General features: G+C 37.1%; 1 protein-coding gene across 3 annotated transcripts in view; it reads right to left on the bottom strand.

Annotated features, from left to right (window-relative positions):
* LOC148956245 (ATP-dependent RNA helicase with zinc finger domain-like) overlaps positions 1–16,589 on the bottom strand; it is a 126,018-nt gene that overhangs the window by 78,862 nt on the left and 30,567 nt on the right. For all 3 annotated transcript variants that reach the window (XM_089094714.1, XM_089094698.1, XM_089094707.1), the window contains 2 exons: positions 12,520–12,619; positions 8,609–8,735 (listed from right to left, as the gene is read on the bottom strand). In XM_089094714.1, the coding sequence (XP_088950840.1) occupies positions 8,609–8,735; positions 12,520–12,619 (227 nt within the window). The remainder of the gene's footprint in view (positions 1–8,608; positions 8,736–12,519; positions 12,620–16,589) is intronic.

The raw sequence follows: 16,589 nt of genomic DNA, 5'->3' as shown, positions 1-16,589 counted from the left end.
ACATGTACTACCCTTTATCATAAGCAGGTGTCTCAGCTGCACTTTCGATCGATTCCGCAACACCTACATTTCATCGTCGTGTAAGTGTAGTTGTCTATTTGAAAATATACCTACAAGCGTATTTAATATTGTTTTTAGTGTCCTAAGAATGAAATATTCTAAAAATGTATGTGAAATTGTTTATTAATAAATTAAGAAAATGTATATATACGATAAAAACGACTTTTCTACTCTTTAGATTTCATCTTCTACTAGTTATAGGTATTTTCCGACAACAACTAATGCAGGTAGATTATCTGAATTAACAGTATACTAATCCTGATGTGCTGCAATGTCAGGCTCACATTTACGACATTAGAGTGTAACTTTACTCTTGTCATATCTCTTTGTATAGTCAATGATACTATTCTCATTCATTCTATAGAATTTACATGTTTCAATTTGCTTATTTGAAGCAATGTCACAAACAGTGTCCTCAAGTGGCGAATCACATTCCGTCACAGCCGAATAAAAATCAGTGAGCTTATAATCATAATACCCATTGTCTTCACAACAATGCCGTAAAAACCAAATTCTTTTGCTGTTCCAACAGTTGAATCGCTGACTCGGCTCCTCCTCCCAGAACAATCTTAAACCACGACGATACCAATCTCGTATCAATAAACTAAAATCACGCTTATGATTCTTTCCAATCATACCGGGATATGTATTCTCCCACTGATTACATTTATCATAGTGGCAATTCGAGCATAGGTGCCCTCTAGGATGAGAGTCACACACCTCTTCAAGACAGGAATCACAACTTTTAATTTGTACAGCATATCCTCTATGCAATTTACACGGGTTTATAATCTACACTTTTCATCATACTCATCAATCATTGTGTAATTCTCACATGATGAACAGCTGCCCAGTGTGTACATGCATAGCGGACATGTATGGAACGTTTTTTAATGTGTTGACACTCTCACTGCCACAAAGAAACTGAGCTACCAACAATAACAAATTCAGTGGGATAGAGAGAGAGAGAGAGAGAGAGGAGTAAATCATCCTTGAACATAATCTTTCTCATAAAAAAAAGTCCCAAAATTCCAAACTAGCGTATAAAAGCCTATCCAAAATAACATATTTCCGTGCCAGGATTATTATGTCAATATACTGTGTAAATATATTTGGTCACCAACGTAAAAGCTTTATACAGAAGCCTAATGATGGAGGATCGGTTTTTAATATATCAATAAGTACTCCCTAAGAAAATATCTTTCTTTGAATAGACAGTTCTATAAAATCGTCATGTAGAGTTAAACGTTTTTCCATAAACACAATATTCCTCATGATTCGCTCTTTCTCAAATCTATCCATTTTTTTTAGTCCTAACACTCTCACAACCAACTTCTGACTAATCAGAATTTTTTCTACTCTAAAAATATACGCTAGTCTACTATAGAAAGAAAAATACCTTTGATTTAGAAACAATTTTAGCGAGCATAATTACAACAATAACATTCATTGTTGCATTTTGTTCTAATCAATATATTTCACTAGCGCATCTAATGCTGCCTGAAGTCTATTTATATGTACAATATTCAGTTTCGCAGCAAAACATAATTGCTCCTCCCGTTCAAATTTGCTTAATGATATCACATATCTAGCATACATATCATCCCATTCAAGACATAGTCTACACCCTCCGGTTATTTCCACAGCCACGTTTGGTACTCGTATATCTTTGCTGCTGCCGGCTCCACCATCAATCTCCAATAGTGTAAATGCTCCACTCATTTTCTCTACTAATATCCTCTCAAATAAACTATTCTCTCTAAATTCAATTCTCTTACTAATATGAATTGCAATGAAAATCACTCGTTTTTTCTATATCCAATTACCAATCAAGTTATCATATATGGAGTAACTTCCGCTCTCTCTGACTGCCCCTAAAAAATGGGTGTTGTCTCAAAAACCAGTCTGGTTTTCTCATATAATCTCAACCGTAGTTCCAAAACATGCTTGACCACTTTATAGGTTTGATCGCTTTTTAAAATGTGCACGTCAAACTGTACTGCATATTCTTGTGAAATTCCTTGTGCAATTGATATCAATAGCAAAAACCAGTCTGATTGTGTTATACAATCTCAATTATACTCTCAAAACATGTTTGACCACTTTATAGGTTTGGTCGCTTTTTAAAATGTGCACGTGAAACTGTAGTGTCTCAGGTGTAAGTTTCCATGTAGAGTTCAAACCTTTAACACTATTACTACTCATGTGGAAGAGGTGGTCGCATAAACTTTGGAACGGGGTTCATTGAATTACAAATTAAAATTTATAGTGCCCTTACACGAGGGGCGGATCAAGGATTTTTTTAGGGGGGGGGGGGCCCAAAATAGGTTGATCCGATAAACTTGCATTAGTAGCAAGTTTAATTAACGCAATCTTGCGTTAATTAAGTAAATTACATTACTTTAGACTACTTTATGGGGGGTGCCCCTCGCCCCTCCCCTGGATCCGCCACTGCCTTATACTTTCTGTTTCTTTCCTTGTTAGGGAGGAGAGGTGATGCCTATTAGGTGTGTGTTAATACCAAAACATTCTAACTCTCTTTGGGCCTTCAGGTGTAAACAGAATTTGTTCAAAGGGAGGGGTGGGGAAAAAGGGCGTGGGGGGGTATGTGCCCTTTGATCGATTTTTACTCGTAAGAGCTAGACTAGAACGTCCAATTTCCAATCAAATGAGCCCTCTATGAAGTTTATACGAGAATCCCTTCCTGTCCCCAGGCCCATGGGGGTTTTGTCGACGCCAGACTTTTGTTACTTAACCTTTCAACTATTTCTAACAAAATTTTCATCTGATGCATTTAGGGCGTGGAGGAACAGGCGGCTAGTTGCCCTCCAATCTCTTTTGACTCTTAAAAAGTGGACAAGAACTTTCAATTTCCAATCAAATGAGCCCTCTCTAAAGTTTATACGAGTACCCCTTCCATAAAAAATAATATGAAGGATTCGGAGAATCCTTAAATTATAACCCTTGCCCTGAGGGCTGTTGGGGGAGTTGTCATCCTCAAAGACCTAATTTCCAGACCTTTGAAGTTTCTACGACAACGCCTTCTACAAAAACCTTATATGCCCCCAGGGCATAACTTAAAACTCTTGCTCTGAGGGTTGTGGGGGAATGTCCTCCTCAAAAACATATTTTCTATCTGGAAATCAACTACGCTGAACAAAATGGCTATCTAACAATTTCGATTGAATATGATTGGGGCAATGATGGGCGTGGGGGGGAGGGGGCTAGTTGCCCTCCAATCACTTTCGAGTATCAGAAGGGCACGAGCCCAGTGAAGGTCCAATCGAATGAGTCTGTTTTGAAGTTTCTACGACAACGCCTTCTATAAAAACCTTATATGCCCCCAGGGCATAACTTAAAACCCTTGCCCTGAGGCTTGTGGGGGAGTGTCCTCAAAATATATTTTTTCTCTGGAAATCAACTACGCTGAACAAAATGGCTATCTCAAAATTTTGATTGGATGTTTTTGGAGGAATGATGGGCGTGGGGGGGACTAATTGCCCTCCAATCATTTTCGACTATTAAAAAGGGCACTAGAACTCTCGATTTCCAATCGAATGAGCCCCCTTTGAAGTTTCTACGACGACCCCTTCCATATGAAGTGCCTCTGGGGAAAAAAAAATAATAAAACATTGGAGCCATATGGCCTTTACTATAGGCAACGCTGCAGCGTTGCCTCTGATAGCGTCTGTTGTGTTTTTGTTTGTATGTTTTGTTTAGCTAAAACATATTCAATGATTTTTATTGTCATACAATTATTAAGATCTTTTCGTTGCGCAACTTCTCTCTTTCGTTGCCATACTGAATCGTAAAAGGAAACATGCAGAAACTTTTCCTGTTTACAAGCAAGCTCAACCAAATAGCTGCGACACCAATTTAACTGCATGATGTGGTCCAAGAGCTATTCAACAATCAATAGTGCGGTGCCAATGTTATGTTCAATAGGTTTATTTAACAAATATAGGCTGGTGGGAGTTTCTTCTTTGCATTGGAGTCCCCTTTACTTAAGATTTTTCAGGCATAAGTTTCAAGTCATTGAAAAATGTTGGATCATTTTCAGGGGCCCTAGCCCCCAACTTATATTTTTTTTTTAGTTAGTTTCGTCATGACCGAGGATGAAATATCTTTTAGACCGTTTTCGGTCTCATTTTCTGGACAGCCAGTATATTTTCCTGTGCAATGGGGTTCTTTTGGCCCAAGAGCTTAAAGGAATATTTTTTATAGAAAGGACTTGTCTTTTTTCGTTCCACAGCCATTCTCTACTCGAAAAAATATACCGCCTGGCCAGACACATTGAAACCAATCAAAGGCTAAGATCAAACAAGTCCACATTTTTCCCGCCACAAAAAAAAACTCCACAAGCAGCATAATAAACAGTTCGTGGTAACGAACTGTAAGTAAGGAGCGACCCGGCTCAATGGTAACCGAAACTCTAGAAAACGGGTTTTTGATACCAATAGATATATCAAAAGAATCAGATTTCAATGCTGATTTCAAATATATAACTTTCATCAAGTTTAGAGCTACCCATCAAAAGTTACGCGCCTGAGAAAATTTGGCTGATTTTCAAAAAAAGGTGGAAAGACCCCCTAAAAGTTATAGAACCTTAATGAAAATCACACCATCATATTCAGCGTATCAGAGAACCCTACTGTAGAGGTTTCAAGCTCCTATCTACAAAATTGTGGAATTTTCCATTTTTTGCCATAATAAATATCCCGGATGGGTTTTTATTTGTTTGTTTTTTTTTTTTTTTTGTTTTTTTTTTCCCAGGGGTTATCGTATAGACCCATTGGTACGATAAAAAAGTGGGAGGGCTCATTGGAACCTAAATTAAACTCTATATTTCCCTTTTTAATATACCAAAAAAAATGGAGGGCAACTAGGCCCCCTCCCACGCTCATTTTTTCCCAAAGTCACCCGATCAAAATTTTGAGATAGCCATTTTGTTCAGCATGGTCGAAAATATGATAAAAATGTCTTTTAGGATGACTTTATCCCCCAAAGTCCCCAGGGGGAAGGCTGAAAGTTATGAACTTTACTCAATATTAACATATAGTATTGGTTATTGGGAAGTATACAGACTTTTTCAGAGGAGATTTTTTCTGATAGGTGGGGGAAGGAGAGGGTCGGGGGCTATTTGGAAGGATCTTCCCACGAAGGAAGTTTTCATGGGGGAAGCGACATTGCTATGAAGGGGGCGCCGGATTTCCCAGCATTATTAAAGAAAAAGATCAGGAATTAAATAAAAAAAAACAAGTTTTTCAACTGATCAACTGACTGTGATTAAGAGGTCATTTTTAAAGAACTGGAAAAAAAAATTCGAACTATAGTTTAAAGAGCAGGGTATTGACTAGGGGGCGAACCCCCTAATATACGTGTTAAAAATTTATGAATATAGAAGTTCGTTACGTAAGTTAATTCTAAGTTACGTATATTTATTACTAATAAAAACGTTCGTAAATAAAATTAAACAAGTTTCGAGAAAGCCATTTAACCAAATAATATGAAATTTTGTTTTAATTATTCATGTACGGTGAGCCAAAATCAAAACCTGCATTAATTCAAAAATGTTCAAAAATTAAATAAAAAAAACAAGTTTTTTAAACTGAAAGTAAGGAGCGACATTAAAACTTAAAACGAACAGAAATTATTCCGTATATGAAAGGGGCTGTCCCCTCCTCAACGCCTCGCTCTTTACGCTAAAGTTTGACTCTGTCTCACAACTTTATTTTTTAAAACAATAAAAAACTTTAGCGTAAAGAGCGAGGCGTTGAGGAGGGGACAGCCCCTTTCATATACGGAATAATTTCTGTTCGTTTTAAGTTTTAATGTCGCTCCTTACTTTCAGTTTAAAAAACTTGTTTTTTTTATTTAATGTAAAGCCAAGCTACGAGGTTCACTTTCTTTTCAAAAAGATAAAGTCACAGATACCCTTCATTTAAACACTGCCGAATGTAAAGGTGTGCAACTTTTGGCATATAAGGCATCTACAAGTAACTGGCACTGTGCAGCAGCAAAATATAAAAGTATAACTCCGCAACAATAACATTGCTTGGATCTACATCTTTCTTTTTAAATGATATTATACCACGTGTAAATAACTTCCAAACGCAGCCAGTAGCAGTGGGGCAGTATTCATGGGATTTAAGTAAAAATTAGCGTAATGTTGTCGTATTTAACATATGGCGCCATTACTTGCTCTGATGTAGATTTTGTAGTAGGCTATTCTATGGCGCAGTCGTTGTACATGACATTTTTACAACTTTGCAGAGAAATTAAGAATGTCAAGACAAATGAAAATGAATACTTTATAAACAAAGGAAAACTGTAATGCTTTTGCTGAACAATTTATAAAGTATAAGACATTTTATCTTCTTCTTTTTTCATAGAGGAAACGTGGTTAATAGCCAAAGACGCAATTCAGCATTCATATTACGCTATGCAAAACAATGATGTAGTATACATTACCGGATTAAAACCTTCCAATGCCTTAAGTTGTTGCAGCCTTAGCTGCAGTCATCTTAATGATAGAATTTTAATGCAAGATTAATTTTAACAGTAAAAGTTCATAGCTTAGATCAAACCCAGGACATATGTCCATTGGACATAAAATAATACATTTTTCTGTTCTTTCTTCGTTAACTTTTTAACATCAATGAATAGCAGTAGCGCCAAATAAATGATTAGACAGGTGAGGCTTGAAGCAGCAATCAGATCGTCAGCAGAGGATTTTAGTTGTGGTTTTAAATGAGGAGTTTGTGGTTTAAAATCGTTGAAACATGATCCGTTCAGGTAGCCTACTTCTTTCAAGTTTTTCTTTTAAAAATGATCCAACATGAATATGGATAAATCTCTTGGATGTATATGCTGTGCATACTCGAACGAACTCCAGAGGCTGGAGTAATATTATGCACTAAAAAATAAAGAAAGGCCATTTTATAAAGAAAGAAAGATTTGAAGCTCGAACTGACACCCCAGAAATGACTATGACGTAGTACATATGAGAAACCTTCGAGAAGAATCAACACTGATAATTGGTTTTGATTTTCACTGAATAAAAGTTTCTGAATTTTTTAAAGGTTGCTGATGTGCTCGAGCAAAAAGAACTCTTGGACAATTTTCGTGAACCTGAATTTTTTGAACCTTTCTGAGGCTAATGTAAGTGAGTCCACGTTTTACATCTTTTTAGGATAGATAAGTTTTAATTCTGTCAAAATCAAAGTTTAATAACTGAAGCATTTCATTATCTTTCAAGATAGGGTTGAAGGACGAGGGATAGACGTTGACCCTACATATTCCCCCATCTTCTGATACCAGTTTTTCCTTATTTAAAGGGAGAGGTTACCCCCTCCCAATGGTAAGGATCCTTTCAAAATCTGCCTCTCCACTGCATTTCAGCATGGAATTTGGTTTTTGGCATTTTTAGGAATTAATTCATCTTTTTTGTAAATATCCTTGGAAATTAAAGAGTTAAGATTCAGTGAAAATTTTTTAGAGCCTGACAAGCTATAAACAAGGTCTCAGTTACATTGACCTAAAAAAGGTTTAAGAAATAGCCCTAGCACCAGTTATGCAATTCGTTAGGATAATCAAATTTCATTTGCTTTTTAAGGCAACCAAGAAATTCTGCTCAGCTTGTGGTTGCATTGTGTCCACAGTTCAGATACCAATTTCCTAGATTGTTTTAATCTGTGGTCTAGAAACAAAACTATCATATGAAATACTAACGAAGTCTAATAAGATAGGAAAAAGGGATACTTGCTGGCCCTAAGTCCTTCCTCCTGTAGATGATGGAATGGGAGTTGAAAATAACGGTATCTTATTTTGGCGTATCGGTGAATCAATAGGCTTTGAGCAGTATTGTATTAATAGATACTGCAGGCCAGTACCACCTTCGATCCCAGGTACCGACACTTTTTTTTATCCTCTATAACCTTATGATACATCCTACGATATAAATAGACAATTATTCCTACGACACGCAGAGCCAATCACTCCTACGATACACATAGCCAATCATTCAGCTATCAACAAGGTCTCAGTTACACTGATTTCAGGAAGGTTTAAGAAATGGTACCAGTTATGCAATTCGTTAGGATAATCAACTTTCATTTGCTTTTTAAGGCTGCCGAGAAATTCTGTGCAGCTTGTGGTTGCATTGAGTCCTCAAAATAGCTACCAATTTCCTAGATTGTTTTAATCTGTGGTCTAGAAACAGAACTATCATATGAAATATTAACGAAGTCTAATAAGATAGGAATAAGGGATACATGCTGACCCTAAATCCTTCCTCTTTTCTTCTGATACTCGATAGTTGTTAGGAAAATTAAATTTTACTTGTTTTTTAAGGCCACGCAGCTTGCAGCGATATGGCTTCCACAGTTCAGCTACCAGTTTCCTAGATTGTTTTAATCTGTGGTTTAGAAACAAAATTATCATATGAAATATTAACGAAATCTAATAAGATAGGACCATGGGACAAATGCCGGCCCTACATCCTTTCTCCTCTCTTCTGATACCCGTTAAAAAAATGTGTCTCGGTTACCTCTAAGACATCGATATGGACGGAATTCAGCCAACGCTTATGATAGTAGATCCTCAAAGGTCGAGCGTGGGCATTTCCAGCTTGAACATAGGGATGAAGGTGATACCTTATGTACAGGTCTGCAGCGCTAAAAAGATGGACAATGTAAATGGAAAATATCAAACAAATCTAATCATTACAATGTAGGCTGCTTCAAAATTTCTCCAGTTTTCTTGTTTCCGCACTCAAAAATGTTTTTAAAAAACCAACGTGAAGATAAGAAAAAATAGAAGGAATTATAAAAGTGTAACATTTTAGAGTTTATGCTTAGTATGCATTTGGAAACACATCTGTATATATTACTAAAAAGACGAAGAGGAATGGCTTCACTGGCCTTAACTCCTCGAAGTGCAACTCAAATAAAAAAACAACCTTAAATTAAACTACAACGGAAATTACGAACACAAAAAACAGATGAAGGCATTTCTTGCAGGGATGAAATAAACAGTCAAATTGTCATTGTTTAAAGAAGCCGGTTTAGTGCAACTTAATTATTCTAACTAACAGTCCAAATCTGACGAAAATTTAACTTGTAGGATTTTTCTTTAAAAGGTTGGTGGACTATATTTAATAGTGCATTTTTGAACATATGGGGCCTCAGAAGAAATATAATTTTTTGTTAACCACCCTTTATATGCACACCCCACACAGGGCTAGGGGATTCGGAGGGGGGGGGGGTAGCCCCATCCATGATTGGTTCAAAGGAGTATTTTATAATAGAGGTTTTAATATAAGCTTATATCATGTTTATGAATCCTCCCCGTGGAAAAATAAATCCATAAACCCCGCCCGCAAAAAGAGGAAAAAATGGTCATGTTCACATAATTTAACATGTTATATAGATTTTAGAAGATGGGCAGAACATTCAAGAATACATTGAACCTTGACAAAGTTACAGGGAGTGATATTGAAGAGACTGAAAAACTTCCTGACAATTTGAAAGCGAAAAAGGATTTATTATACAAGGAAGAGATAGACAGTACTAAACGGATTAAAAAATAATAATGCCTCAGGCACTAATAGTATGGTAAATGTTTTCCAAATATAGTGGTAGTGAAGTTACAGATAAATTAGCCTACTGAAGATTATAAATATAATTTTTCAAAAAGTGGAAGGACCAAGCGATGTTAGGGAAACTTTGATTGCTTCTTAAACTTAGAGATGCTACAAATAAAGTTTTTAAGAGAAGAACAGTTTGGTTTTAGGAAGGGAAAAGGATGCATTAACCAAGTTTTTACCCTTAGATTAATATAACTGAGAAGTGTCTGAGTCATCAGACCCTTTATGCCCCAGTTTTATGCATTATGAACCAGCGTTTGATTCAGCCGATAGAAAAGCTTTAGTAAAGGTCATATCCTTGTATGTTATACCAGATAAATACATTAAAGTGGTAAATGCTATACACGAGAACAACATTGCTGCCGGTAAGGTAGAAAATGATATTAGTAGCTGGTTTCGTACTGACTTAGAAGTTAGCAGGGTTATATTCTATCTCCAATTTTATGAACGATATTAATGACTTTATCCTAAGGAACACGGCAAAGGCTATGGGTGAGCATGAAATCAAATGGGAAGGTAAAATTCTCCTAGGCTAAGATTATGCTGATGATTTGAGTGTCTTGGATAACGACGTTAGTGAAATGAATGATTTCCTGGAATTTTTTTTTGTTTTAGATTTCGGGGTTTTACCAAAAAACTTTAAAAACGCATCAAAAATTATTTATATGGATTTTTGTTACGTTTTAACGAGATGGATTTTTTTTGTGGGGGGGGGGGTCAAACCCGACGTCCCCCCTCCCCCCTGGATACGGCCTTAGTTCAGGGTGCAAAAAAAGGGTTGGAAATTAATGTTAAGAAGACTATTTCACTTAGACTAGAAAGGAATAGAGGTAAAGAGGTGACGCGAAAACGTATCGAGAAGATTGATCAAGTACATAGCTTCACCTAACTGGGTAGTATTATTAGTAAAGATGGTGGATGCAATGAAGATATTAAAAGTAGAATATCCAAGGCCCAGGGTGTTTTTTACACAGTTGAAAAAACTTTGGAAGAATAGGAAGATAAGCCTTCGAACCAAGATTAGAATATTAAAAGCTACAGTGATGACGGCAGCCAAGTGTGGTTCTGAAGCGTGAGCGCTTCGGAAGAGGAAGGAGGATTTGTTAGATATTAGCTGCGTTTTTTTTCGAAGTTCCGTGTTTCATGGTTCATGTTCCAAGTTTCATGTTCTAGCCCAAAAACGCAGTTTTTGTCGCTTTCGTGTTCTCTGTCCATGTTCCTGGTTGAACGTCTAAAAACGCATTTTAGGAAAAGTGGCAAAATATTCAAAACTGTGGAAACATGTGGAAAAAGTCTGAGCTTTTTACTTGCCTGTTTTCTTGTACACATATGTTTCACCTTGGCCTCTATTCAAAAACGCATATTCAGCAGGATCTATGTCCATCTTCTTCCCTTCCATCTTATCCTTTCTTTTGTCATCTACAGATAACTTTTTTCTATCTGGATAGGGACCAATCGAACACGCAACACGCACAAAGAGCAAGTTCCAAGTTTGAGGAAACAGACAGTCGAACAGGCAACATGATGTTTCGTGTTTCACAAAAAAACGAAGTTTTGTTAAAACATGCTGTTACGTGTTTTGTCGAAAACGCAAAAATGGCAAAACACGATTAAACCACGGAACCAACCCCGCAAAAAAAAACGCCACTATTTTGTAGAGGATTTGCCCAAGGGTTGGTTTGGATACCCGATAGACTGACCGTATTTCAAACAGGAAACTGTATAAAAAAAAAATGTGGTTCTATCCTGCTTTCCACAACTATAATGAAAGAAAGGTTGAGATGGCTAGGACACGTTTTGCAGATGAAGGATGACAGATAGCCAAAGATTGTCCTTTTGAGCCATTGATCTAGGGACAAGTGAAAAGCAGCTCGTCCCTGAATAGAATGAGAAGAGGTCGTAAGAAAGGATTGAAAGGACATTTAGAATTTCCGGGGAGGGTGTAAATAAGTAAGTTTTGAATAGATTGGCATGGAGAAGGAGCGAGCACAGCTATGTTGGCCTCAATCGGCTAGTGAGTTTTTAGTAGCAGTAGTAGCAATAGCGTAGTGTTAAGGACTGAGCCATTATTTATGCATACAACAAGATATGCTGATAATACATGGCATAGATGGGTTTAAATTAAAAGTCACCGAGATTCCTGAACGATAATTTTTGAGAAAAACATAAATGATGGGACAAAAAGTGACCGTTTCTATCCATTAAAGTAAAAGCTTGTTTGTTTCAGGCCTTGTTCATTCATTTCATATATATTTTCTACAGGTGTAGCAATAGCTAAAGAAAGGTAGGTAGCCCATTCAAAGGGACATATCTAATTAATCTTCCAAAAATCAAACCTGAATTAGAAAGCAGGTGTCAGTGAATTCAGAATTCCCTAAATTAGAAAGCAGGTTCTGAATTCGATACGACATATATGGTAACCGCTCTTGCTGTATAAGTTGATGAATATAGTAAAATAGTGAACATTTTCTTTTTTGTTGGCTCTAGTTAACGACTTTGACTTTATTGAATAAGAAACACACAAATAGGAACACAACTCCAGGGACTAATCAATAATTGCTAGGGCCTAAATGTTAGTCCCTGGAGAACGTGGAGTATCCATTAATATATCACTGATTTTTCAGTGATGTATTAACTATTGGTTGTGTATTTCCATACATTTTTGCAATTTCAAACAAGAATTGCTCAGCAATTGTTTGTTGCACGTAATGTGTTTTGATTATGATCATCGAACATACATAAACATATATTCAGAACAATAAGAAATTCTTAGTAAATAAACAAGACTAAAGATAAATTCCTTTAGAGCATACCTATTGGAGTAAGTGCACACAAGCACACGGTTTTCTGGAAAGTCTGCGAGGGCTTTAATGGCTTCAGCAAATGTAAAAGTTTTTCCAGTTCCAAAGGGTCCTGAAAGGCACAACATTTTTATCCTGAAATACAGACATTTCCAGTTTTGCTTGCACACCAATTTTCTATATGAAAAAAGGAAGAAGATAAGAAAAGAACCTTGGAACATCATTTTTTTTTACTTCATCAATGAATAAGTCAATGAATTTCATTAAGTTATGAAATAAGAAAAAAAAAAGAATTTAAACATAATAAAAATTTATAATAAAAAGGTCAATGGAACTGAACGTCACGGTAGAAAATCAAGATATGTACGTTAAGGTAGAGAATCAAGAAGCACTTAAATGAGAAATTTTCCCCAAACATCACTTGGATCGTTATTGAACAGAAACTAGCTGAGGTGAAACAGATTTCAGCAAATCAGACAGACAAATCACAAAAAAATACTGCGTTGGTTGCGCAAAATAAGCCAGCCAGAGTCCACCAAAATCTTATGTAGAAAAACTGGGGAAAAAATATAAACGAAGATAATAAAGATTAGAGAATATTAAATCATCTTCAAACACTAACCATCACAAATATTGATTAAAGCTCGGAAGGTGTAAATAAAAATTGAAATGGTTTGTCAAGGAATTGGGGTCATTCAACAGGAGTCAAACCTCACATAAAAAATAACCTTAAAGCCAACTCTAAAAGACAATCAAATACCAAGGAACCGAATGGCTCTTGCAAGGTTCTTGTAGGAAGAAATTCACGGAAAAAATTAGTTCAAACAATTCCTCTTTTAGAACAATCAAACATTTGTTATGGGCCATGTTCCTTTACAGGCCATGGAACCTTTGTGGGAATCAGTGCAATATTTTTGTTTCACGATTTTTTTTTTAGAATATACCTTATATGTTTTGAACCTGTGGGACAAATATACCTGAGTCGAGAAACTCTTCAAGTTAATTAAGAGGAAGTGAACCGAATACAAATGATGAAGATAAAGGCTTGAATATGTTTTTCAGCTAGAATACTGTATGGTGGGTTTTATATTTGGCTATTGTCATTAGGATCCTAACCTTATTCAGGCCAGGATTTACGCATAGGCCAAGTAGGCCGGGCCTAGGGGCGCAATTAAAACACTGGATGATTTTTTTCTTAACAAAAACAGGACTTATGTGATTTATCGTCAAAGTGCCATGAGCACTTTGCTGCTGCACTGCTTATTCACAAAAAAGTGATTTTAAAACAACATAGGACTTCTGTAGCCGCGTATAAACTGTCAGATGTCTCCCAAGAATGGCAGCTGAGAGCTCTGTTCAGGGGGCATCCACTATCCCCCAATTTTCGGGGATTTCCCCGTAAATCTCTATCTCTCCCCTAAAGACACCAAAGGTTTGGGGCCTAGGGGTACCAACGATTTAAATCCGGCCCTGACCTTATTCTGAGAACTTGAAATAAATATAACTAACTAAATTTTTATGGGCAATGGTCACACCTTTTTCTGAAAAGCATTCTCTACTTTTGCCAACATCAATTAAGGCGACAAGAATAATCCATAAGTTGAGTACCCAAAAATCAATGATTGTTTTTTTAGAGCTGGGTTAGGATCCTTCGAGTTCGAATTTTGATGTGGATACAAAGCTTCTCTTTACCAAGTACATAAGCCTTTTTCTGAAAAAACTTTCTCCTCTTTTGCCAACGTTTATTAAGGTGAATCCTCTGGCTATCACATAGTTTGTGGTAAGGAACTGTAAGTAAGGAGCAACCTGGCTCAATAGTAACTGAAACTAAAAAAAAACGGAATTTTGATACCAATAGATCAAGGAGGCACACTTGTGCCTATATAAAGAGGCGACCCACCACAATGTTAAGCGATTTCAGGTCCTAGAGGTCGCAGAGAGACGGCGGTGATCGCATTTTGTAGCCCAAGCTCAAACTAAGAAACTTGCAAAATTTCATTCTCCTCTGACTTTATCTTCATGGGGTAAACTGGGCCGGAAGTTTGGACCCACCTACCACAGCCCCACTTTAACGTTGTCAGATTGAGCATAAATTTAGATATTATGCTTTCCTAGGGCTCGGGAGCTTATACTTGAAAATTAAGCTCAATCCGATCACTCCAAATATAGTCCAAAAACCACTCCAAAAACCAAATATAGCCACTTAAAATTCATCTTTTTTTTCTTAGCCACGCCTACAGGCCACAGTTGGCAACTGATCCGGGTGAATGAGGACTAATTCGAAGCAGAATTCGACCTGTTAAGAGTCTTTTGATATTTTCAGACCGAAAAAATTATCCCCCGAATTTACATTTACGAAAAACCTCGTTTTCCTATAATGGCCCATGTTAATTTTTCCCACCACAACCCCCCCTTTAACGTTGTATGATCGGGCTGAAATTTAGAGGATAAGCTTTCCTAGGGCCTGGGGGCTTATCCTCGAAATTTCAGCTCAATCTGATCACTCCTTCCCTGTTTTCCAAAAACCAAATATCAAGTTTCGTGGGAATTTGCTTGCGTCGAAAATAGCTTCCATTTACTAAAGGGGCTGTGCCCTCCTCAACGCCTCGCTCTTTACGCTAAAGTTTTTATTGTTAAAAAAAAAGAGTTGTGAGAAAGTCAAACTTTAGCGTAAAGAGCGAGGCGTTGAGGAGGGCACAGCCCCTTTCATATACGGAATAATTTCTGTTCGTTCTAAGATTTAATGTCGCTCCTTACTTTCAGTTTAAAAAACTTTTTTTTATTTAAAGGCTGCGAAAGCGGGGGGTTTGGGGGCGGCAGCCCCCAACTGTGCCTCCTAATCCCTTTACGTTTTAAGGTTCGACCTTGTAACTCAGCCTCTTTAACTCTTTAGAAAACGTAGTTTTTTTCAAATAATATATCAAAAGAATCGGCTTATTATGTTGATTATTTTAAAAAAACTACGTTTTCTAAAGAGTTAAAGAGGCTGAGTCACAAGTTCGAACCTTAAAACGTACAGAGATTAGGAGGTACAGTTGGGGGGCGGCCCCCCCCCAAACCCCCGCTTCCGTATATGAAAGGGGCTGTGCCCTCCTCAACACCTCGCTCTTTACGCTAAAGTTTTTATTGTTTAAAAAAGAGTTGTGAGAAAGTCAAACTTTAGCGTAAAGAGCGAGGCGTTGAGGAGGGCACAGCCCCATTCATATACGGAAGCGGGGGTTTGGGGGGCGGTAGCCTCCCGACTGTACCTCCTAATCCCTGTACGTTTTAAGGTTCGAACTTGTGACTCAGCCTCTTTAACTCTTTAGAAAACTTAGCTTTTTTTCAAATAACTTCTGCACGTTTCTGTACAGTTTATTACTTATTATTGCTTGACTAACTGTTAGCTGATCATGTCAGGAGTTGAAGTTGGGGGGGGGGCTGCCGCCCCCCAGACCCCCCGCTTTTGCAAATTCTTGTGTAAAGGCTTTTAACTCCTGAATACTGAAATCAAATGCACAGTAAGATTTTCTTTTTTCAACTTTTCTTCGAGCATGTGGCTATACGGCATGTTATTAAAGTAGTGAGACTTACCTGTAAATGAAAAAAAATTAAGCAACAACCCTAAAATGCTTTATTTTTGTGCTATCAAAACCTTTTTTAATTTTCATCAGACGAGACGTAAGGTTTTATCGACTTACGTAATTAAAATCTCTTGACATTCATCAGTGAATGACGTAGTTCCGAGACGAATGCCGATGCAAGCTCTTGGCGGCATTCGTCTAACATGGGCTCTTATGGGAAAAAACGAGGTTTTTCGTAAATGTAAATTCGGGGGATAATATTTTCGGTCTCAAAATATCAAAAGGCCCTAACAGGTCGAATTCCGCTTCGAATGAGTCCTCATTCACCCAGATCCGTTGCCAACTGTGGCCTGTAGGCGTGGCTAACACAAAAAAAATTATGAACATTAAGTGGCTATATTTGGTTTTTAGTATTATATTTGGTATTTGGTATTTGGAAAACAGGGAAAGAGTGATCGGACTGAGCTGAAATTTTGAGGATAAGCTCCCAGGCCCTAGGAAAGCTTATCCTCTAAATTT

The sequence above is a fragment of the Artemia sp. Qi Xiang Cuo genome, chromosome 1, assembly GCF_049724085.1.
Source record: "Artemia sp. Qi Xiang Cuo chromosome 1, ASM4972408v1, whole genome shotgun sequence".
In the NCBI taxonomy this organism is placed as follows: domain Eukaryota; kingdom Metazoa; phylum Arthropoda; class Branchiopoda; order Anostraca; family Artemiidae; genus Artemia; species Artemia sp. Qi Xiang Cuo.
Note: the sequence above shows the minus strand (reverse complement) of the source record. Positions and strands in the feature narration are given on the sequence as shown.